The following is a 25,080-nucleotide window of genomic DNA, read 5'->3' as shown; positions in this document are numbered from 1 at the left end:
CGAAAAATCCCAAACTGATACGCATGTGACAAATTAACCCAGAACTAATTTTTTTACCACAAAAAATCCTGAATTGGTACACTTATGACAAATTTACCCTTCGTTAAATTGAATTAATATCACGAAAAATCAAATTCGTAAATTTGTGACAAACAGAGGAGTAAAACCCCAAACTAGTATACCCGTCAACTACCACATGTCATCAAACTCAGTAATTTGAAGGTAAAATTTAATGGAAACTAACAGAAGGTAAATTTGTCACATGTGTACCAGTTTGAGGTTTTTGGTGGTCAAAAAATTTGTTTGGGGTAAAATTGTCACAAGTGTATCAGTTTGGGGATTTTTGTGATCAAAAAATTAGTTTGAGATAAGATTATCACAAGTGTACCAGTTTGGGGTTTTTCGTGATATTAACCCACTAAATAATGATTCGGCAAGTATTTTACAAAAGAAAAACAAATTAGGGCTTCAAATAACCCTCTTCTTCCTCCTCCTCAACGATTCTTCTTCCTCTCAACATTAGACTTCTCAAATGCATGGATCGATACTGAAACGAAAAGAGTTGGGTTGAGGTCGATCCCGACAACGATTTGAATCTTGGGGTCTTGGAGGGCGCGCCACTGCCTGTGCATGATCCGCTCAATCAGAAATCAAAATGAGGGAAAGAAGTGAGAACTATGTGAGCATCGAGGAATTGAAATCTTGGAAGAGCTCGTGTTCTGTATAGCTTGAACGCAAGTTTGTGTTTGGTATGCCTTTTTGGTTCTGGAATTTTGCTTCTTCTTTTTTGTGGGTTAAAGGACTTGCTTCTTCTTTTTTTGGGCCGAAGGACTTGCTTCTTCTTTTTTTCGTGGGTTGAAGGATTTGCTTCTTCTTTTTTTGTGGGTTGAAGGACTTGCTTATTAGAAGCAAAAAAATTGACTGACCAAAATTTCAGAAACAAAAAAGCAAGAAGGAGTACAATAGTCGAAGAAAGAAAAAGAACAAAAAGTGGAGATGAAGACTCAATTTGACACCTGAAGCTGTGCGTAGTGATTTGGCACCGAGCAGTAGTGTCACTAGAGGAGAAGGAAAAAAAGGGGGCTTTGACCATATCAGCGCAAAGGAGCAAAAGGAGATGATTTCTGAATTCAATTCACAATTCTTCCCTCTATCAACTTCTCTTCTGTGATCTAGTCTATCACAATCTCTTTCCAATCCAACACCGATCGAGCTCACATGGTCAGATATGTTAACAGCAAACATAAAGCGAGGAGGAGACATTAGCATTTGGTGATCTTGATTTGTTGCAATAGAAAAATGTTTTTTAGAAATGAAAATGTTAAACTCATTCACTGTTCGTGTTTGCAATGAAAATTGGTGGTCTTAGAACAAAAATTTGTCGATGTTGTGAGGAAAGAAAATCCATATCTACCTCTGAACAAATCTGGTTTGTTATTGTTGACAAAGCCTTATCAATATGATCTTACACCTGTAAAAGTTGAAAGACAGAATTGGGAGATATGCAAATGACATGCATATGGCTATCACACCATTTGAGAGATAAAGACTGAAATTGCCTTCAATTAGACCTCTTTTTGGTAATTGAGACCCATTATACTAAAGTGGCAACGATCAAACGCAACAAAATTTTTACAAACAAACGAGTCCCGTAAGCTAACTATTCAAGAGTGTTAAATGTACTCTTTAACATTCACAAAGTAGACGAGAAAAAGGCCAACTGCACTTTTCAAATATTGACTATACTACTTAAAGCAAAAATTTCTTGCCCATAATGCTTGTGCTCTATACAGCATCATTGCCACATCTTAAACACTTCCAAAACTACAAAAAAAAAGGCAATCTCTATCTCTTGATCTTAAATTCGAGAGTATCATATCAACAAAAAGTACAAGTACTAATCCTACTTCCAACTCTTCAAACATCTACTTCTGGTAAATTTTCTTGGTATATTTTCCTCTTTCTTGGAGACCTTGTTGATCCAACACTTCCATTATCGTTCAAATGCTCCACGGCTTGTTTCCAATCTTCTTGTTTCCTTTTCATAATGTTCGCCTTTGGCCGCTAGACAAAAGAAAAGCATCAATCAATCAAATGTGAAATGTTTACATAACAAGTTTACTACCATAAAGTTACACCTGTAATCTCATTGCAGTGATAAATTTGCGAGATGCGCTCTCTACCTTCTTAGCATTATCCACATCATGGTTGGTATTTCTTAATAGCGAAATGGCTCGACTACCTTCCAGTCCAGGCTATTAAGAACCATAATACTCTAGTTAAAATGGCACTTACAATTATTCAAGAGCATGATCACTTACTTAAAAGTAAGGTTAAGAGTACCTTTTGAGTGGTGGCACTATTATGATGCATCTCCACGACAAGTGAGTTGGCTTCTCTCTGTCCGACTATCTCTTCATCCTGTTCATTAAGAAAATGAAGTTAAAAATATTGATACAAACAAAGACTAGAGACATAGAATGAATAAACCTTACCTTTTCTTTTTGTTTCATTGGACAACTACTTAAGTAGTGGCCTCGCTTGAAGCACAAATGGCATGTGATTTTTGTGCCTTGTCTTGACACTTTGAATCCATTTTTAAATTCTCCTTCCTCTCTTATCCTTTTCTGTTTAGGCCAACCAGGCATAACCCGAGGCATTGGTGCCACCAAAGGTTCTCTATCACTAGAAGACCGCATGTTATCGCCATTCATTGCTTCCAAGTAGTGACTGTATGTCTTTAAATAGGTATCCTTCTTATACCAGTGCGCAACAAATGTTTCTATCTCCTCTCCTTTGAATAGTATGACACAGATTGCATGAGGGCATGGAATCCCACTGAAGTCCCATGCCCTGCAAGAACAAGAGTTGTTTCTTATGTCCACTACAAATTTGTCGTTCCTATGGCGCACTTCAAATCCATCTTATCCATTCCAAAGCACATGACGAAAGGCACTTTCTTTTTTATTGCCTTCTATCTTCTCTAATATCCTTGGCGCAATGTCCCTTTTCCATCTTTGACATGCATCTCTTTTTTCACGCATTCTTATCACTATCTTCTCTCTAATATCCTCAAGCATAGATATGATAGACCAGTGTCTAGCTTCTAGTATCGATCCAGTAAATGCTTTTGACAAGTTATTGTCCACAATATCTAACTTGCATATAGTTTTGAAGTGAGCCTTGCACCAATATTTTGGAGCAATCCTCATCAAATCAGCCTTTCCTGTCTTGCTCATCTTATCCAATTCCTTGAGGTGTTTTTCAAATTGCTAGATTGTAGTTGACTTTGCACACATCCAGAATTGCATGCGACAATTGTTTCCCCCATTCTTCTTGCGCCAATTTGCATAGATATGTCTTGCACATCGTCGGTGCTCAACCGATGACATCTCCTCCTCTAGTACCTGCACAAGCCCTACAGCACAATACATGATATCATCATATATATAATGAGGTAACAATATGGCACACATGGAAAATTCAAAATGAAGGAAGATTAATCACATTACCTTCTACTGATATGAGATTACTGTGTATCCTACACCATCCTTTGTGCCAAGATCATTCTTCAAGGCCTCTACAAACCAGCCCCATGAATCCTTATTCTCGACCTCAACAACGGCCATGCGATATGGTACATTTGATTATTTGCATCCCTCCTCACAACTGTCAATAACTCACCCTTCAACGTTCCTTTTAAGAAACATTCATCCAACTCTATCAAAAGTCTGCAACCTTCAAAGAATCCCTAAACATAAAATCGTTGGAAGATGGGTCTTGAATTTGGTGATTCTCTTATAAACTTTACCTTCATAGTATTTCGAGGATTTCTGTGAATAATTTCTTCATAATAATTCCACAAACTATTGAACTCATAGGAGTACATCCCGTTTAGTTTTTCGATTACTCTTCACTTAGTCCTTCTACACTGGCTTATAGTGACATCTAAGTTCATTTGCTCTCGCACAATTTTCTTGAACTCTTGCAACTTCATTGAAGGAGTTGCCCTCCACAAGCTTAGATAATGCTTCACCATATACGTAGATGTAAACCTCCTCACTTGAAAAGACCAAGAGCATGTGTGCTCATCCTTGAAAGTTTTCACTGTAAACAAGCCTGTCTTATTATCTCTAGCTGCATAAATTAACCAGTTACAATTTTTAGCTTTACATTTGGCCCTACCTCTCACCTTGTCATTCTTGATAAAATCAATATTAACTCTTTTGGTGGCTGCATATTTGTTGATAGCTTCTTTAAACTGCTTAGGGCCATCAAATACCATATTCAGTGCAAAGTGAAGTATCTCTGTGGTTTCATCATACTACGCATGTGTGCTTTTCCTTCTAACAGCCTCCTCTATCTCTAGTTCTTCTTCATCACTCGTGACAAAGCTACAATTAGAGTCACTTGAGTCAAAGCATTCAGTCTTAAGCTCAACATTATCTTCACAATGGGTTGTTATAGCCTCTTTCCTCCCCCCATCTTCGTTCTACTTCAACATCTATTTCACTAGGTATCTCCAGCAACCTAGCAGCTCTATATGCATTGTCTCCCTTAAAAGTTTTAATTTTTCCCCTAGCCACTTGAAGTTCTTCTTCTTCATTGTCAAATAACCATGGGACCTCAACAAGTCATCATCCTCTTCAATTTCATGATTTTGCCCATCAATAGGCATTAAAACTCCATCATCTTCTTCTACATTCATTAATCCCCCCACTAACCCATCACCAATGCCAACACTCACGTCTTCACCATGTTCAATAAGTATCTCACATGTACCGCCAATATTTGCCCAAAGTCCCATCATTTCCTATACTGAAATGCCATCTTCAATTAATCTTAGATCATTCTCAAAATTCTTACACGGCATTAAATAGTGGAATTTCTCAATATTAGAGTAACCCATATCTTGTACCAAGTGCAAAATCTCCAACTAGCTTAGCTTGTCTAGATCTTAAAGGGCCTAATTCCAAAAAAAAAAAACACCAACTTTAGGTCAAGAAACAATTTTGGCTCGAACTTTTTTTGTCCCATAAAAAAGCACTAACTTTAGGTTGAGGGACAATTCTGGCCTGAACTTTTTTTTGTCCCGTAAAAAGGTACTAACTTTAGGTTAAGTGACAATTCTAGCTTCAATATTTTTTTGTCTCATAAAAAATTACCAACTTTCACCCTGATTCCAAATCTGGCCCCTGTTGACTTTTTATCTAAAGTCACCATTGTTTGAGAAAAAATGTTATGGTGGTGAGCTTGGCGAATCTCGTCCATGACGTCTGTCGACAGGCGGTGGTCAGCTTCAGATTACGTTTGGCTAGAGAGATTCAATTTGGAGATATTTTTGACTTGCCGGTGAAGTGAAGGAGACGAATAGTTTCACCGTTATTTTTCAAATTGTGGCTCAGAGAATAAGACAATAAATATTGCTTTAAATCCAGTTAGAAAATCACGTGGATTTATTGCTAAGTTGGAATAGTTAAGTTAGATAATCAATGATTCTAAGTCAATGGGGGCCAGATTTGGGATTTAAGTGAAAGTTGGTGCTTTTTTACTAGACAAAAAAAAGTTGAGGTCAGAATTGTCACTTGACCTAAAGTTTGTGCTTTTTTACGGGACAAAAAAAAGTTCAGGCCAGAATTATCTTTCGACCTAAAGTTGGTGCTTTTTTTTTAATTAACCCAATCTTAAAGCCACTCTCTACTATGACCATCAACATACTCTACTATTCTATCATGAACAAACCTACCTCCAACCCATAGAGTAAATAGAAATGTTTCATTAGCCATGTAAATTTGTACAAAGATAAACATAAAAATCAGCTAAACTAAAAAAGATAAAGGACACCAGTCAATCTATTTCTATTGTTTATACAATATAAACAAATAAACACCAAAAGTATAATCTAAAGACAAGAAAACAAACACAAATGAGGGCCATGTCTAAAAAGCCATGAAAAAGCTACAACCTAAAACTACAATAAGCTGGGGCCACATTATAACAAAACTTACTGTGCCCTCGATATTGTTTTAATACTCTCATAGGGAATTGCAAAGCACAACATGCACAAATAAAATATTCCCACTTTACGTCATGACTATGCTTCGATCGAGTAAGATAAATCGTGCATTATCATCTTTGAGAAAGCCTTGATTAACCCATTTTCAAGAAAGCCCTAATTAACCCTAAACAAATGCCATGGAGGAGCCTGTAGGACACGTCGTCCATGTAAAACTCCCACGTGTACAAACCCGAGTCTTCATTGGAAGCATTACGCACGAGACAACACACCGGGCACAGAGTAATGTCTTTGGTGTGACAAGATAGAGCTGCCATTCAAAGCAAGCTCAAGTCTTGAACCCTAAATCCACATATATGCCCTGAAAAAATAATCTCGATACTTACTCCTAATAGAGATTGTAAGGCTTACCTCCTCCTCCTTCTTCTTCTTTCTTCGTGTCTTGATTCAGCATTTTGGTACCGGCCGGAGTATGAGAGCTTCGATTGTAGAAACAGAGAAGCAAAAGATCGGCCTTTATATTTTCCTTTTTTGGTCTGTGGCCCAGTTGAGTTGTTTTAAAATTAATTTCCATGTGGATTTTTCTTCTCTTAATCTGATATAAATAACTTATGTGGATATCCCAAGAGTCTTTTTTTTTCCTTAAGGAACTAAAATTCACTTCATCAAACTCCGTTAATTTTACTTAACGGAAGAACGACATTGAATATTTCAGATATCATTTATATTATTTTTCAAAAAATAAAAGTAAAACTATAGCGTTAGCCATCAAATTAGAACAAGCCATCAACACTCTCCGTCAACCCCCGCGTCACTTCTTCCACATTGAAGCTCCATCAAGCTCTTCACGAATCCATCCAAATCCTTGTCTGAGCTTCCTCCGGCGACTGCGTCTGCCGCAGCCTTGCTCAGCTTCCCGATCCGGCCTCTCTCCGGCCTCGTCCCGTTGAGCGACTCGGCCAGCGCCTGGGCCAGCCGGGCGGGGTCGGGCACCGCATCGCGCGGGGCCTCGCACGCCCTGATCGCGACGCCCAGTTGGTCCACCAGCAGCTTCGCGTCCGTGTACTGGTCCCCGCCCATCGGCCACGTCAGCATCACCACCCCGGCGCCGATCGCCTCGAGCACTGAGTTCCAGCCGCAGTGCGTCAGGAACCCGCCCACGGCGTGGTGCCTCAGTATCAGCACCTGCGGTGCCCACCCACGGATCACCAGCCCCCGCCCCGCCGCGCGGCTTTCGAACCCGTCCGGCAGGAGCCCGTGGCCGTCCAGCACCTGCCCGTCGGCGGTATCCCTCACGCACCATACGAAGTGGACCCGGCTCATCTCCAGCGCAGCCGCCAGCGCCGCCATCTGGTCGTTCGCCAGCGCCGTGCGGCTCCCGAAGCACACGTACACGACGGAGCGCTCCTCCCTGCCGTCGAGCCACTTCAGCACCTCCTCGGCCGGGACCGAGCTGGACCCGCCCCGGCCGGCCGGGCTCACCGAGTCATCCACCGGCGGCAGGAGCGGTCCCACGGCCCAGACCCTGCCTGGCCCGAACTTCCCCTTCATGTGGTCGACGTAGACTCCTTCCAACTCCGTCAACGTGTTGAAAACGACGCCCCAGCTCCCCGCGTTTTCCAGCCAGACCTGCCTGTGAAACTCCGTGTCGGCGTCTCCATCCTTGTACATCCTGAACAGGCGCGAGATCTGCCACCACCGGTACGTCGGCGAGTTCGGCACGTCGTGGAAGGTCACCGTGGAGTCATCATCGTCGCTGCCGCCGTCGTTCTTGGGTAGGTTTTGCCAGAGCGAGAACTCGATGGACACGGAGAAGGCGGCGGAGGGCGAGAACACGATGCGGGGGATGCCGAGCTCCGAGGCCAGGTGCCGGGTCCACCCGAGAAAGAAGTCGGACAAGATGGCGATCGGCGGCGAGGGGTGGGAACGGAACCACTCGAGGACCGCCGGGTAGTGGTGGTGGCGCATGGAGAGGATCTTGACGATGAGGATGTTTTTGGAGCCACAGGGGATGTCGGGGACCGGGATGACAAGTGGGTGGAAGAGGGAGGGGTGTTCGGAGAGGAGGGGGAGAAGGAGGTGATGGTTGAAGGGGGTGACGAGGGCGGTCACGCGGACGCCGCGGCGGACGAGGCGGTCGGCGAGGTCGAGGAGGGGGATGATGTGACCGGAGGAGATGAAGGGATAGACGAGCAGGTGCGGAGCGGCGTAGACATCGGCCGCGGCGGCGGCGGGGGCGGGGGCGGGCATGTTGGTCGACGCGGATCAACTTCTAGAGTCAAATTGCCGAAATGCTATGATGGAAGAATATATGAAGGCCTTGGGTTTGAATAATGAGAGGAGGAATGAAGACTTAGATTTATACCATTATGTGTGTGCGTGGACAGTGGGACTCTAGCCACGATTTAATTGGGAATTGCTGGTTGGGCCTCTCTTTCTCAACTTTTGTCTTCTCATTTTGAGTTCAGATCGGGTGGCGGTGCGTCACGCCTGACGACGGAGGTTCTGATGCTTCTCCGCATTTGCGCAGAAAGCTCCAAACCAGATGTGTAGCTGTAGGGCCCCCACCATGACTTTCGACTTCTGGGTCCGCCAACGAAACTGGTCTCTGAATAGGCAGGCGTGCAATGAAAGCAAGCAAGCATGGCTCATCATCCCCAAAAAGGGCAGAACAGGAAAGAAGAAAAAGGCGTGTGGGGGCAGGGTCCTGCCTGCTCCGTTCAATTTCGGCGTTGGGTTTCGGGTCCAACCGAGACGACCCGTTTTGTCCTAGGTTGAAAATAGTTAGGTCTCAAATGCGGACCTGTGAAGGTTGAAGAACTGGACCAAGATCCGGATCCGCTCTTTGGTGGGTCCATGAAATCAACATGCTATTCTCGATTTTAATTTTTCGGAACCGGTTCTTGAAAACCGTCCATCTGGACTGTGCTCATCCCTAGTCTTGATCGGGTTCGGGAATGTTTGACACTTGAGGAACAGAGCGACTCCATTTTCTAGCGTCAACTTTTAGGACGCGTTGCCTGTTCGAGTCGGCGTCGTCTTGCCCTACGCCCTACGCCACCATTTATGATGTTCACGTGTGTGGTGAAGGGAGAGGTGTTTGGGTGCTGTCTGAAGCAGAAACGTCCTTGGATCATGCGGGATACCACTGCATTCGAAGGTGCATTCAAAGTAGGGTTTAATGCACTAAGAATGACTTGGTTCTCTGGCAAAGGTGTGTTCTTATCGATTCGTCTTGCACGAGGAAGAGCGAAACCTAATTCTATCAAATTACAGGTTGATGTGTTATCGTTGTGCTAGTTCGATTCGGTTTGAATTTGAGATCGAATTGAACTACGGGTTCGTTTTTTTCGCAAAAAATATACTATTCTCAAATAGACTTTCCAGAAAGTCATTTTCCGAAGTTTTGTTAAAATCTAAAATAAACTGGGAAAGTATTTTCGGTGTAAGGAAAATCTGATAGGGAAAATTATCAAAATATTCTTAGTTTTTAATTATCTTTAATTATTATTTTTATTATATATATTTTTTCTTTTCTTTTTCCTTTTTCTTCTTCCTTGGTCTATCGCTAGCCACGGCGATGGGGTCGACGACTGGCCATAGGCGAGCGCAAGCCTCGCCCAAGGCCGGTGAGGCTCGAGGCTTGCTTGCCCCAGGCAAGCTCATTGGCCTCAGGCGAGCTCAAGGCTGGTTGCTCGCTCGATTTGGTGAGGCCCGAGCTCGCCGGCTGTCGCCATGGTCGGTGACTGGCCGAGGAAGAAACAAAATAAAATTTTAAAATTGTTGAGGAAAACTCCTATTTTGAAGTTGACAAAACCTTTCACATAATTATAAGTCTGATACTTATTCTGAACTAATTTATTCCAGGTATTTATATTATGGAAACTCATAAGGAAGTTATTCAGACTTTACAAGCTGTCAAGTATGTTTTTGAAGACCCACATAATCTAGGTTCTGAGATTTAGACGCAGAAGTTATTCAGATGCAGATGCAGAAGCAAAAGTTATTCAGATGCAGACGCAGACGCAGAAATTATTCAGACACAGAATTTCTTCAGACGCAGAATTCAGAACGAAACACAACAGCTAGTGATCTGGCATGGATTTCACAGAAGGAATGTTCTGATTGTCTCAATCTCAATCAAATTGATTGACAATCAAACATTACGACAAGAATGCATTACAACGGACAAAGCTCTACTTATGGAAACCAAGATTCTGATTGTATGGGCGACCAGAATCAGCGGGATTCAGAATCTGTCATCCAACGGCTACTCAATCCTTATTATACAAATCTGTCCAAGGTGAAGATTGGAAGATGATCCTCTGAAAACTGTCCAACGGCTAGTTTGGAAGTAGAGGAGTATTTAAGGAGATCAACGAGAAGCAGAAAGAAGTACAGAATCAAGAATCAACAAGTCCAAAGTCTGAGCATACTCCAATCATTTCTCTTGTCATTCTGAGCAAAACATTAAGATCTTGAGGGACACTTTGTAAGAGTGACTATGTGAGATAGAGAGTCCTATCATACACAAGAGTGTTAACACTCAGAAGTTGTAATTCCTCTTGATTACATAGTGAAATCCAGTCGGTAGGCTGTAAGCGTGGGAGAGTGGACGTAGGCTTGCTATAAGCCGAACCACCATAAACTTGTGTGCAGATTTTCTATCCCTTATCTCTTTATTTACATTCTGCACATCAAGAGCATTGTCTATATATACTGTTTTGAATCTAAATTTTATTCAGACTCAACTGTGTTCTTTAATTTCTGCATAAATTAACAAAATTGTTTAAGATCACCTATTCACCCCCCTCTAGGTGATCCTTGCTAGCTACATCAATTGGTATCAGAGCAGGTTGCTCATTCATTGAAGTGTTTTTACTTCTGAGCTAACGATCTACATGGCTAGCTATGGTGCTCCAGGGCTCATTGAAGGACAGAGCAACAACAGACCACCCTATTTCGATGGCAAGGAATATAGTGTCTGGAAGAATAAGATGAAGGCATTCATAAAGTCGATTGATCACATGCAATGGGATGTCATCATCAGAGGAGTCAATCCAAAATCTTCTGATTCAAAAGAAAAGGCAGATGCAAGCAAATCAGCAAATCCTCCATTATCTCAAACTGAGATATCCAAAAGAGAAACCTTAGATTCCAAAACAATTTATTCTCTCTATTGTGCTTTATCACCTATTGAATATAAAAAAATTGCTGCTTGTGAATCAGCTAAGGAAATATGGGATACTCTCCTTGTTACTTATGAAGGAACAGATCAAGCCAAGGAAACTCAAATCAATCTTTTGCTTGGTCAATATGAATCCTTCAAAATGAAGCATGGAGAATCAATTGCTGATTTGTATGACAGGTTTACTGATATAGTAAACGGTCTTGCTTATCAAGGACATCCAGTTCCAGATGCAATGAAAGTCAACAAACTTCTAAGAGGACTGACAAATCAGTGGGATAACATCAAAACATCTCTTCGAGAGACACAAAGGATCAAGCCTTTATCAGTGAATGAGTTAATTGGAACTCTTCAATCATATGAGACTGAGAAACGGAATGAGAAGAATGAATCCAGAGGTAATAAGTCAATTGCTTTGAAGACTAACATTGATTCTGATGCAGATTCTGAAAATGAAGATGTTGATGATGAAGAACTAGCTCTCTTTATAAAGAAGTATAAGAAAATGAAGATCAAAGGAAGAAACCTCAAAGGTAAGAAGCCTTTTGAGAAGAAGAAGTCTTTCGATGAAACAGAGAGATCAAAGGATGTTATATGCTTTCACTGTAAGAAACGTGGACATATCAAGCCAAATTGTCCACTTCTAAAAAAGAAGACCAAGTTTGAGAAAGCAAAGAATGCCTTAAAAGCAGAAACCTGGAGTGATACAGAGTGCGAAGACAGTGATGAAGATATCTCAAATTTCTGTCTAATGGCTAAGTCAGACTCAGACTCAGATTCAGATTTAGATTCTGATCCTAAAATGGAGATTGAGGTAAAACATTCTGACATGCCTATTGAAGTATCAAATTACATTGATGAATTATGCTTTGAATTTAAGACTGCTCTTAAATGCATCTCTTCTTTGAAAAAGGAAAATTCATCACTGAGGCAACAGGATGTTTCACAAAAAGAAAAAATCGATTTCCTTCAAAAAGAATTTCATCAAATCAAGGAAAGTCGAGATTTTCTTTCCAAAGAAAATGCTGTTTTGAAAAAGCAAGTTTCAGAAATTACTTCCAAGTTTTCAAAGGGTTCAGAAACCTTGAAGCATATCCTTTCTATCCAAATTCCTTACTACAACAAATCTGGTCTCGGATTTGTGAAGGAAAGTGATAGCTTAATTGATTTTCCAAAGGTCAAGGAGAGATTAAGACAAAGACCTCCTCGACAAGCTTATAAAAACCATTTCAAAAGGAATTTTGTAAAACCTGTTGGCCGAAGTGCACTCAGGTGCTCAAAATGTGGAGATCCACAACATTTTGAGAATGAATGTCCTAAGGTCTGGAGACCTGTTCAAAGAGATTTTGTTAAGACAGCCTATACTAATGCTCAGGATCAAAAAAAATTTGGGTACCAAAGAAAACTTGAGATGATGTGATTTTTGCAGATTACCACAAAAAAAAAAGAAAGTGGTACCTAGACAGTGGATGCTCTAGACATATGACAGGAGATCCAAGCATGTTCGTTGATCTACACAGTCTGAATGGTGGAAAAGTTTCCTTTGGAGGAAATACCAAAGAAAAAATCGTTGGCAAAGGAACAGTTGAAATTGGAGGACTTACAATCAATGATGTCTCTTTGGTGAAATGACTCAACTACAACATGATAAGCATAAGCCAACTATGTGATACAGGTTTCAAAATCAACTTTCAAGAAGATACATGCTCAGGAACAAGCAAAGATTCTTCTCAAACATTTACAAGAAGAAGACATGGCAATATCTATCTTCTAGATGTCAATCCAAACTCCACTCATTGCTTGATCTCAATCAAAGAGGATGAAGATCTATGGCATAGAAGATTGGGGCATATCAGTATGAAACAAATCTCAAAGATCTTAAACAAGAAATTGGTTCAAGGTTTACCAGATTTGAAATATAAGAAAACAGAATTATGCAATGCATGCACTCTAGGAAAGCAAGTAAGGAGCTCTTTTAAGTCTATACATCATGTTTTCACTAATCGTGCTTTGCAGCTTCTTCATATGGATCTATTTGGACCAACCAGAACTCAAAGCATTGGTGGTAAGAAGTATTGTTTAGTTATTGTTGATGACTTCACAAGATTTACTTGGGTGTTCTTTCTTACTCATAAAAATGAGGCGTTTTCATACTTTTCAAAATTTGCAAAAAGAGTTCAGAATGAAAAGGGCTATACCATTTCCTGCATTAAAACTGATCATAGGGGAGAATTTGAAAATCAAAGTTTTTCAAATTTTTGTGAGGAAAATGGCTTTCAACACAATTTTTCTACTCCTTATACACCAGAACAAAATGGTGTTGTGGAGAGGAAAAATCGTTCTTTGCAAGAAATGGCAAGAACTCTGTTGATTGAAAGCAAGATTCCTTTTCATTTCTGGGCAGATGCAGTTTTTACAGCATGTTATATCATTAACAGAGCTTTTCTCAGACCCATTCTTGAGAAAACCCCCTATGAGCTTTACAAAGGTAGAAAGCCCAACATTTCATATTTTCGTGTGTTTGGTTGTAAATGCTTTATTCTGAAAAATCCAAATGACCGCACTGGTAAGTTTGATGAGAAAGCAGATGAAGGATTCTTCCTTGGATATTCTACTACAAGTAAAGCATACAGAGTCTTCAACAAAAAGTCTCAGTCTGTGGAAGAATCAATAAATATAAGGTTTGAAGAAAATATTCAGACTCACAGAGATGAATCTGAACCATCTCTCAACATTCAAGAGTTATCAAAAGATCATCAACAATTAGTATCAAAAGGAAAAGAAGGAAAAGAAGATACAGTACAGACTCAACCAGAAACTTCAGAGTCTGCAGATATTCACAAAGAAAGATTTGACAAAAACTGGAAACATAAATCCAGTCATCCGAAGAACCTCATCATTGGAGAAATAGAAGATGATATCAAGACTAGATCCAAACACAAGGAGAACATCAACAACTTGGCATTGATACCAGAAATAGAACCAAAAGAAGTTGGTGAAGCTTTATCAGATGAAAGCTGGATCGATGCTATGCAGGAGGAACTTCAGCAGTTCAGAATCAATAAAGTATGGGAGCTTGTGCCAAGACCCAAAAATCATCCAATAATTGGAACAAAATGGGTATTCAGAAACAAACTGGATGACAAAGGGAAAGTTACAAGAAACAAAGCAAGACTGGTTGCAAAAGGCTATTCTCAAGAAGAAGGCATAGATTATGATGAAACATATGCACCAGTTACAAGGTTAGAAGCCATTCGACTACTATTAGCTTATGCTTGTTTCCATAACTTTAAATTGTTTCAGATAGACGTGAAAAGTGCCTTTCTGAATGGATATATCAAAGAAGAAGTATATGTGGAACAACCACCTGATTTCGAAGAACCAAGGAAGACTGATTATGTCTACAAACTCAAAAAGACTCTTTACGATCTGAAACAAGCACCCAGAGCTTGGTACGAAAGGTTAAGTAACTTCCTTCTGCAAAATGATTTCACCAAAGGTAAGGTTGATACAACTTTATTTATTAAGAGAAAGGGTAAGGATTTTCTACTTGTTCAAATTTATGTTGATGATATAATCTTTGGATCCTCTAACGAATTGCTTTGCAAGGAATTCTCAAAGAATATGCATAATGAGTTCGAGATGAGCATGATGGGAGAGTTAACATTCTTTCTTGGCCTTCAAGTGAAACAAACCAAAGATGGTACATTCATTTGCCAAGAGAAGTATGCAAAGGAGATTGTCAAGAAGTTTGAATTGCAGAATTGCAAGAAAACAGACATTCCCATGTCTCATTCATCCAAACTGGACAAAGATGAAAATGGTAAAAATGTTGATCAGAAGGTATATAAAAGCATGATAGGATCTTTATTATATCTTACTGCATCTAGACCTGACATACTTTTTAGTGTCTGTATGTGTGCGAGATTTCAATCAGACACAAGGGAATCTCATTTTTCTACAGTAAAGAGAATAATCAAATACATTGGAACATATCCAATGTTAGGCCTTTGGTATTCCAAAGATTCAGATTTTACTCTTACTGGATATTCTGATGCTGATTTAGCTGGATGTAAAGTGGACAGGAAAAGTACTTCAGGTACATGTCAACTGCTTGGGAATATGTTGATATCCTAGTACTTAAAGAAGCAAAATACAGTTGCACTTTCTACAGTAGAAGCAGAATATGTAGCATTGGGAAGTTGCTGTGCACAGATTCTGTGGATGAAGCAGCAATTACAAGACTTTGCTATTGTAGAATCAAGTGTTGCAATCAAATGTGACAACACAAGTGCAATCAATTTGACAAAGAACCCCATTCTTCATTCTCGAGCTAAGCATATTGAAATCAAGCGTCATTTTATTCGAGATCATGTTCAAAATGGTGATGTGAATATTCAATTCATTGATTCTAAGAATCAATTAGCTGATATATTTACAAAACCTCTTGATAAATCTTCATTTGAATTCATAAGAAACAAATTGTGCATCACTTATCCATTTTCTTGACGTGTTTGATAGACAGGAATTTTTCAGACTCAAATATTCTCAGTCTGAACATTTTTCAGACTCACAAAGAAAGGTACGTTCCTTATTCAAATTTTGGCGGGTATATTTTTGGCATTTTTGGCAGGATATTTTCATAATCGTTACTTTTGGAAGCAAATCAGGTATGTATTCTAATTTATCTGATAAATTGTGCTTAATATATTGTTATGATGTCATCATGTTTGATTAAGCTTCAAAGAGTATATTTTCTTCCTACTTGTTTGGGATATCTTTTTATTTTCTAAAAGTAACTTTTCCTTTCCAAAAACCGTCCTTCTCGTTTATAACCCTGTCAGTCTCTTTCAAAACCCTATCAGTACGATTTTCACTCTCAAAACCCTTCCAATATTCAGAGACTCTCCTCTATTTTCTTCTACAAAGATCAAAACTTTCTGCTCCAAAAGTGATCAAAATGCCGTTCAAGAGAAGATCTTCACGCATTCTCAACCAAGACTCCAAATCTTCTGCACCGGCGGAGTATATGGAGATTTCAGATACAGAGTCGGACCATCATGAAGACCCTTCTGAAGCAACGCCACCCCAGCGATCGTCGCCACAAAAATCGTCGGGTAAAACAAATTTTCGTTTTCGAAGTATCAAGCTTGTATGGAATGCTTATCAGCGGTTAAAGAGAAGCAATGCATCTGAATCGGTTCTGCGTGACTGTCTTAAAGACAATAATTTACTCTCTGAAGAACATCTCACTGAAAGCTACTCTCAGTTTTGTAGTAACACTGACAATGTTCCAGCCAGCTCTACCCCAAAAGAACCTTCTTCCAAAAAGGGCAAAGAAAAAGTCGGAGAAACTTCCACTCCTTTTGAAAAGAAATCTGTTCATATAAGCCCTAAGTCCACAAGTGCCTCGAAATTTGTTATTCCTGATGATGATGCACGATTTTTTGATACTTTTGAGATAAAGGTGGGAATAGCATCTGGTTTGCCCGGTACAGGAGGATTGTTCAGAAGCACTGAGCATAATGTGTGCTACAAGTTGTTACTTGCTAGAGAGGTTATGAACCATAGAATAGTGGATTTTGACTATCTAGAGAAGGCTGGCATTTCTGTAAAGCACCTGTTTCAGAAGTTAGGAATTTATGAATTTTGCTTTCAATCTGCCAATACTTATGCTGAATTAACTGCCTATTTTTATTCCAATCTTTCTATTCTGTCACCCAACTGGATTCAATTTACAGTTGGTGACAAGAAGTTTGATTTAAAAGCGCATGAGTTGGCAAGGATAATTGGAGCAAACCATTCCAAGTTTACTCCATTGGCAGTGAATCTTGAAGATGCTTCATGGGTGGCTTCTGAAAATCCAAACTTTGCTCACGGATCTAAGCGTCATCTTTCCCACTCTGACTTGTCCAGACGATCTGTGATCTTGCATAAGATCATAATCAACTGCTTGAAGCCCAAGGCAGCCTCTAAAACTGACCTCTCTAAATCAGAAATCAAGCTCATCTGGGCTATCTTGAAAGGTCAAACTTTTTCTCTTTCTCATATAATCATCTTCCATATGTATAGAACATTACAGAAGGATAAGGGACAACTGCCATATGGTGCCCTACTCTCTCGCATTTTCATGTTCTTAAAAATATCTATTCCTGATGATCTGCGCGAGAACCTTATTCCCTGTATGTTTGTTGGAGAAAGAATGCTCTCCAAAATGAAACAGTTTGATGATGTAAGGGAAAGAGTAAGAGGAAAAGAGGCTCAACAGTCGAAGGCAAAATCTGTTGGAAAGAAAATTGAGAAAGAAAAAGAGCAAAGGAAAAGAACTAGTTCAACTAGCAAGCAGCCTAATTCTCCTACCCCAATAAAAGTATACAGCAAGAAACGAAGAATTCTTCTACATGATGAAAATGATGAAGCAGAAGCAGAACACTTTGAAACAGGAGACTCAGAACATGTTCCTGAACCAGCTTCCAAGGTTTCAGAATCAATTCATGAAGAACATGTTTCTGAAGATCAAGCACCTGTTCAGGGGGAGATATCACCAGAATCAGCCACAGGGTACAATCAGTCTGAGGAAGCTAATGTCCAAGGTCAGCCATCTGAAAATCAGAACATTCTTTCTATTCTGCTCGAGATTAAAGACAAGCAAGCTGCTCTAGAACAAAATATGAAGACTTTACAGAGAATTGTTGAGGAAAACAACAAGGCTCAACAACTTCAGGCAGCAGCAGATAAAGCAGCATTAGAGGAAGCCATTACTATATGCTCATCCAACATGGATAAGGCCATAGGTCAATGCAGTTCGAAGATTGAGGAGGCTGTCTCAATATTGAAAAATTTTCAACTGATTCGTACTCCTAAAAAATAGCCTGTTTTTCAACATTTCTCTCCAACTCATCTAATTTTCATTTGGTCTGTAAATATCACTAACATTTCTTGTTAGACTGGTTGATTATTTAATATCTATGATTTATTCTCTCTATTATTTTTTGCTGATGACAAAAAGGGGGAGAAATTATATGCAGATTTGCAGGTTATATACAAAGGAAGAAAAAGACACAGATATCAGAGTTTGCTCTTTCAATCTGTGCTTCATGAGCTTAATATGTTTATTTACTTTCAAATCAATTTCAAAATAATTCAATCTGCAGGAAAGTTTTGTCACCATCAAAAAGGGGGAGATTGTTGAGGAAAACTCCTATTTTGAAGTTGACAAAACCTTCCACATAATTATAAGTCTGATACTTATTCTGAACAAATTTATTCCAGGTATTTATATTCTGGAAACTCAGAAGGAAGTTATTCAGACTTTACAAGCTGTCAAAGTATGTTTTTGAAGACCCACATAATCTAGGTTCTGATATTCAGACGCAAAAGTTATTCAGATGCAGATGCAGAAGCAGAAGTTATTCAGATGCAGACGCAGACACAGACGCAGAAATTATTCAGACACAGAATTTCTTCAGACGCAGAATTCAAAACGAAACACAGCAGCTAGTGATCTGGCATGGATTTCACAGAAGGAATGTTCTGATTGTCTCAATCTCAATCAAATTGATTGACAATCAAACATTACGACAAGAATGCATTACAACGGACAAAGCTCTACTTATGGAAACCAAGATTCTGATTGTATAGGCGACCAGAATCAACGGGATTCAGAATCTGTCATCCAACGGCTACTCAATCCTTATTATACAAATCTGTCCAAGGTGAAGATTGGAAGATGATCCTCTGAAAACTGTCCAACGGCTAGTTTGGAAGTAGAGGAGTATTTAAGGAGATCAACGAGCAGCAGAAGGAAGTACAAAATCAAGAATCAACAAGTCCAAAGTCTGAGCATACTCCAATCATTTCTCTTGTCGTTCTGAGCAAAACATTAAGATCTTGAGGAACACTTTGTAAGAGTGACCGTGTGAGATAGAGAGTCCTATCATACACAAGAGTGTTAACACTCAGAAGTTGTAATTCCTCTTGATTACATAGTGAAATCCAGCTGGTAGGCTGTAAGCGTGGAAGAGTGGATGTAGGCTTGCTATAAGCCGAACCACTATAAACTTGTGTGCAGATTTTCTATCCTTATCTCTTTATTTACATTCTGCACATCAAGAGCATTGTCTATATATACTGTTTTGAATCTGAATTTTATTCAGACTCAACTGTGTTCGTTAATTTCCGCATAAATTGACAAAATTGTTTAAGATCACCTATTCACCCCCCCTCTAGATGATCCTTGCTAGCTACATCAAAAATAATTAAAATTTTGATTTTTTTAAAAATAAAAAATAATTAAAATGCCAGTTTAAAAAAAACATTTCCATAAGAACAAATTTTTCACTAACCAAGGATCCGAGCTTGAGCATTGAGGACCCACGCACGGCTTTGTGGACATGGGCCTAAGGGTTGCGAACAAAGCTCAAGTGTCGGGGACCTGAGCGCGGCCTTTATGGACCCGAGTTTGGGTGCTAGGGCATCGGGTACGGGCACCATGTGTTCAGGCCAGGCCTTGATGGACTCGAGCTCGGCTGTCGGAGACATGGTCCTAAATGCCAGGACCTAGGAACCAATGTTAAGGTTTTCGTATCCAAACGTAGAGTTTCGTGTCTAAGCACCAATAGCTAATCATATTCAGAAAATTTTTTTTTGTTTTTTTCAAAAGGGAAATCATTTTCTTGAGGTTAAGTTTTTGTAGGAAACATTTTCCGTTAACTTATTTTTCTATACAAATCAAATATCGAAAAATGAGAAAAACGTTTTTCACAAAACAAACGGATCTCAAAATGGTATTGCTAAGCGCAGTGCATGTCTTTCCATACAACTCTAGCTTGAAAACCCACTTTCACATCCTTATTCAGCATCAATCCTGTAGGATTAGGCATTGGAGAAATACTAACCAAAGTAAACTAAACAAAACCTACTCATACGCATCAGTAGCCTTAGACTTGCTTATCAAGAGAACTAGTCAAAAAATTTACTTTTCGTCTAGGTACTCTCAGGTTTTTCAAATTGAATCCTTGTAGGCTTGTACTTTTAATTTCTTTAATCTAGTCATTTTACTTTTACAATCTAACCACATCCCTCCGATAATGAACCTATCGAAATTCAATCGAAATAGCCGTTAGGCAACATTGAAATGTGACATAGATAAGTTTTTTTTTGCTAGAAGTGACATAGATAAGTTATGCCAACTTAAACGCTCATGTAGATATGATTGTGGAAAATAAAGAAATGAAAAAAAAAGAAAAGAAAGGTCTTCTACTACTCATGATTGCTCTATCGACGGGAAATTTGCCACGGCTAGGTGAGCTCAGGGCCGCTCAAGTTCAACATAAAGCTCGCCACCACTCAAGCTCATGACCGTCATTCGATCCTTGGACCCGAGCTCATGCAGCCATGCAAGCTAAACTTGGCCATGGCCACGATCACATCAGTCGTTGTCAGCTGGATTTGATCGGATTTTGTGTTTGGGGACTTACTTGATTAGACAACTTGTGGAAATAGAATAACTTAAATTGTAAACATAATGACTTGATTAGAAAAAACACCAGTGTACCGGGACAAAAAGTAAATTTTTTCCCAATCAAAAGTAAAATAATACCAAAAGATTGCAGCTTGCTCTGCACACCAAGTTGAGCAAAAACTCCCCTGCAACGGAACTTTGTAATGAAATGGGTCAGCCTGCAAATCCCACGCAAGATGGACCAAACACCTACTCAACACATGGGCCCCGAGCTGGCTCTGTAAACATTGCATTCGACATCTTCGACCAGCTTGATACAACTATCAAGCGCTTTTGGACCTAAGCCCATCTCTGCTTAGTCCATCCCACACTGTAACAAAACCACTCAACGTGTAACACAAGAACCCACCAAGACAAAAACCTTTAAGATCGACAATAGCTAAGCTGTCGTCTGTGCTGCAACGGGAGTTCTTTCTACCAAGTCACAGAGTGCGAGTTTTACGTTTTCCTCGTCAGTGCCAAGTTTTTTTTGTTGCTAAACAGTATTTATTGCTTCATTTCTGGTTAAAACAACACAAATTTGAAACTGGCTTGGCGTGGATCCATCTCTTTTCTCGACCCTTTGACCATGTTTAGCACGAGATGGAAAAGTGGCGAAGTGCACGTAAGTCCATTGATCCCTCAACTAGAAAGAAATTACAGCAGAAGCCATTATGTCAGTAGTTATACTGTAGTCTATAGTATGTGAAAACAAAAACACTGGCTAATTTTTTTACCACCAAAAACCCCAAACTGATACACCTGTGACAAATTTACTTTCCGTTAGTTTCCGTTAAATTTTGCTGTCAAATTGCTAAGTTTGATGACACGTGATAATTGACTGGTGTACCAGTTTGGGGTTTTACCCATCTATTTGTCACAAGTTTACCAATTTGTGATTTTTCGTGATATTAATCCAATTTAAAGGACACTAACGGAGGATAAATTTGTCACAAATATACCAATTTGGAGTTTTTAGTGGTTTAAAAATTAGTTTGGGATAAAATTATCACAGGTGTACCAGTTTGGGGTTTTTGGTGGTCAAAAAATTTGTTCGGGGTAAAATTATCACAAGTGTACCAGTTTGGGGTTTTTCGTGATATTAATCCTAAGTACGAAAAAGGAAAAAAAAAAAGAAAAATGACCCAAATAATCCCTGAACTTTGGTTTAATGTGCAATCTCATCACTGAACTTTCAATTTGTCCAAAATAGTCCCTGAACTATGGGTAAATGTTCAATCTACTCCTTCCGTTTGTTCAAACCGTTAACTGATGACATGGAGCGTTAACTGATGATGTGGAGCTGAGTTGGATTACTAAATAAGGGTTAATACCATGAAAAATCACAAACTGGTACACTTATGACAATTTTACCCCGAACTAATTTTTTGACCATCAAAAACCCCAAACTGATACACCTACGACAAATTTATCCCAAACTTGTACACCTGTGATAATTTTACCCGAACTAATTTTTTTACTACGAAAAATCCCAAACTGGTACGCATGTGATAAATATACCATAAACTAATTGTTTGACTATAAAAAACCCTGAACTGGTACACTTGTGATAAATTTATCCTTTATTAAATTAGATTAATATCACGAAAAATCAAATTCGTAAATTTGTGACAAACAGAGGACTAAAGCCCCAAACTAGTACACCCGTCAGCTACCACGTGTCATCAAACTCAGAAATTTGACAGTAAAATTTAATGAAAACTAATAGAGAGTAAATTTGTCGCAGGTGTACCAGTTTAGGGTTTTTGATGGTCAAAAAATTAGTTCGGGGTAAAATTGTCACAAGTATACCAGTTTTGGGTTTTTTGTAGTCAAAAAATTAGTTTTGGATAAAATTATCACAAGTGTATCAATTTGGGGTTTTTCGTGGTATTAACCTACTAAATAATGATTCGGCAAGTATTTTACAAAAGAAAAACAAATTAGGGCTTCAAATAACCCTCTTCTTCCTACTCAACGATTCTTCTTCCTCTCAACATCAGACTTCTCAAAATACTTGGATCGATACTGAAACGAAGAGGGTTAGGTTGAGGTCAATCCCGACAACGATTCGAATCTTAGGGTCTTGGAGGGCGCACCACTACCTGTGCGTGATCCGCTCAATCAGAAATCAAAACGAGGGAAGGAAGTGAGAACTATGTGAGCATCGAGGAATTGAAATCTCGGAAGAGCTCGTGTTTTGTATAGCTTGAACGTGAGTTTGTGTTTGGTATGCCTTTTTGGTTCTGGAATTTTGCTTCTTCTTTTTTGTGGGTTGAAGGACTTGCTTCTTTTTTTTTTTTTTGGGCCGAAGGACTTGCTTCTTCTTTTTTGGTGGGTTGAAGGACTTGCTTCTTAGAAGCAAAAAAATTGACTGATCAAAATTTCAGAAACAAAAAAAACAAGAAGGCATACAACAGTCGAAGAAAGAAAAAGAACAAAAAGTGGAGATGAAGACTCAATTTGACACCTGAAGCTGAAACCTTGTGTGGTGATTTGGCACCGAGCAGTAGTGTCATTAGAGGAGAAGGAAAAAAAGGGGGCCTTGACCATATCGGCGCAAAGGAGCAAAAGGAGATGATTTCTGAATTCAATTCACAATTCTTCCCTCCATCAACTTCTCCTCTGTGATCTGGTCTATCGCAATCTCTTTCCAATCCGACATCGATCGAGCTCACACAGTCAGATATGTTAACAGCAAACATATAGCGAGGAGGAGACATTACAATTTGGTGATCTTGATTTGTCGCAATAGAAAAATGTTTTTTAGGAATGAAAATGTTAAACTCATTCACTGTTCGTGTTTGCAATGAAAATTGGTGTTCTTAGAACGAAAATTTGTCGATGTTGTGAGGAAAGAAAATCTATATCTACCTCTGAACAAGCTTGGCTTGTTATTGTTGACAAAGCCTTATCAATATGATCTTACACTTGTAAAAGTTGAAAGACGGAATTGGGAGATATGCATATGGCTATCAAACCATTTGAGAGATAAAGACCGAAATTGCTTTCAATTAGACCTCTTTTTGGTAATTGAGACCCATTTTACTAAAGTGGCAGCGATCAAATGCAACAAAATTTTTACGAACAAACGAGCCCTGTAAGCTAACTATTCAAGAGTATTGAATATACTCTTTAACATCCACAAAGTAGACGAAAATAAGGCCAACTGCACTTTTCAAATATTGAATATACTACTTAAAGCAAAAATTTCTTGCCCATAATGCTTGTGCTCTATACAGCATCATTGCCACATCTTAAACACTTACAAAACTACAAAAAAAAAACAATCTCTATCTCTTGATCTTAAATTCAAGAGTATCATATCAACAAAAAGTACAAGTACTAATCCTACTTCCAACTCTTCAAACATCTACTTCTGGTAAATTTTCTTGGTAAATTTTCCTCTTTCCTGGAGATCTTGTTGATCCAACACTTCCATTATCGTTCAAATGCTCCACGGCTTGTTTCCATTCTTCTTGTTTCCTTTTCGTAATGTCCGCTTTTTGCCGCCAGACAAAAGAAAAGCATCAATCAATCAAATGTTAAATGTTTACATAACAAGATTACTACCATAAAGCTATACCTGTAATCCCATTGTAGTGATAAATTTGCGAGATGCGCTCTCTACCTTCTTAGCATTATCCACATCATGGTTGGTATTTCTTAATAGAGAAATGGCTCGACTACCTTCCAGTCTAGGCTATTAAGAACCATAATACTCTAGTTAAAATGGCACTTATAATTATTCAAGAACATGATCACTTACTTAAAAGTAAGGTTAAGAGTACCTTTTGAGTGGTGGCACTATTATGATGCATCTCCATGACAAGTGAGTTGGCTTCTCTTTGTCCGACTATCTCTTCATCCTGTTCGTTAAGAAAATGAAGTTAAAAATATTGACACAAACAAAGACTAGAGACATAAAATGAATAAACCTTACCTTTTCTTTTTGTTTCAATGGACAACTTCTTGAGTAGTGGCCTCGCTTGAAGCACAAATGGCATGTGATTTTTGTGCATTGTCTTGACACTTTGAATCCATTTTTAAATTTTCCTTCCTCTCTTATCCTTTTCTGTTTAGGCCAACCAGGCATAACCCGAGGAATAGGTGCCACCAAAGGTTCTCTATCACTAGAAGACCATAGGTTATCACCATTCATTGTTTCCAAGTAGTGACTATATGTCTTTAAATAGGTATCCTTCCTATACCAATGGGCGACAAAAGTTTCTATCTCCTCCCCTTTGAATAGTATGACACAGATTGCATGAGGGCATGGAATCCCACTCAAGTCCCATGCCTTGCAAGAACAAGAGTTGTTTCTTATGTCCACTACAAATTTATCATTCCTGTGGCGCACTTCAAATCCATCTT

General features: G+C 39.2%; 2 protein-coding genes across 11 annotated transcripts; both read right to left on the bottom strand.

The window, feature by feature from the left end:
* Nucleotides 1-1,736: 1,736 nt before the first annotated feature.
* On the bottom strand, nucleotides 1,737-24,872 carry LOC130140326 (uncharacterized). 10 transcript variants are annotated; one of them, XR_008818346.1, is made up of 5 exons: nucleotides 3,513-4,957; nucleotides 2,496-3,418; nucleotides 2,322-2,421; nucleotides 2,139-2,238; nucleotides 1,737-2,064 (listed from the first exon to the last, which is right to left on the bottom strand). XR_008818346.1 is itself a non-coding variant. In XM_056319443.1 (5 exons), exons 2-5 carry the CDS (start codon nucleotides 2,712-2,714, stop codon nucleotides 1,918-1,920), a joined length of 570 nt encoding a protein of 189 aa, XP_056175418.1. In that variant the 5' UTR covers nucleotides 2,715-3,418; nucleotides 3,513-4,957; the 3' UTR covers nucleotides 1,737-1,917. The 10 variants fall into 10 exon arrangements, 9 of the variants coding, with proteins under 9 accessions (XP_056175418.1, XP_056175422.1, XP_056175425.1 ...); XM_056319443.1 differs by having other exon boundaries at nucleotides 2,139-2,242; XM_056319447.1 differs by having other exon boundaries at nucleotides 1,737-2,055; nucleotides 2,139-2,242.
* Nucleotides 6,788-8,326, bottom strand: LOC130140325 (flavonol 3-O-glucosyltransferase UGT89B1-like). Its single transcript, XM_056319441.1, has one exon. It carries the CDS (start codon nucleotides 8,264-8,266, stop codon nucleotides 6,803-6,805), a length of 1,464 nt encoding a protein of 487 aa, XP_056175416.1. The 5' UTR covers nucleotides 8,267-8,326; the 3' UTR covers nucleotides 6,788-6,802.
* Nucleotides 24,873-25,080: the final 208 nt, after the last annotated feature.

This window comes from Syzygium oleosum, unplaced genomic scaffold (genome assembly GCF_021117445.2).
Source record: "Syzygium oleosum isolate NSW1041296 unplaced genomic scaffold, Sole_v2.1 Sole_v2.17, whole genome shotgun sequence".
Classification (NCBI taxonomy): domain Eukaryota; kingdom Viridiplantae; phylum Streptophyta; class Magnoliopsida; order Myrtales; family Myrtaceae; genus Syzygium; species Syzygium oleosum.
Note: the sequence above shows the minus strand (reverse complement) of the source record. Positions and strands in the feature narration are given on the sequence as shown.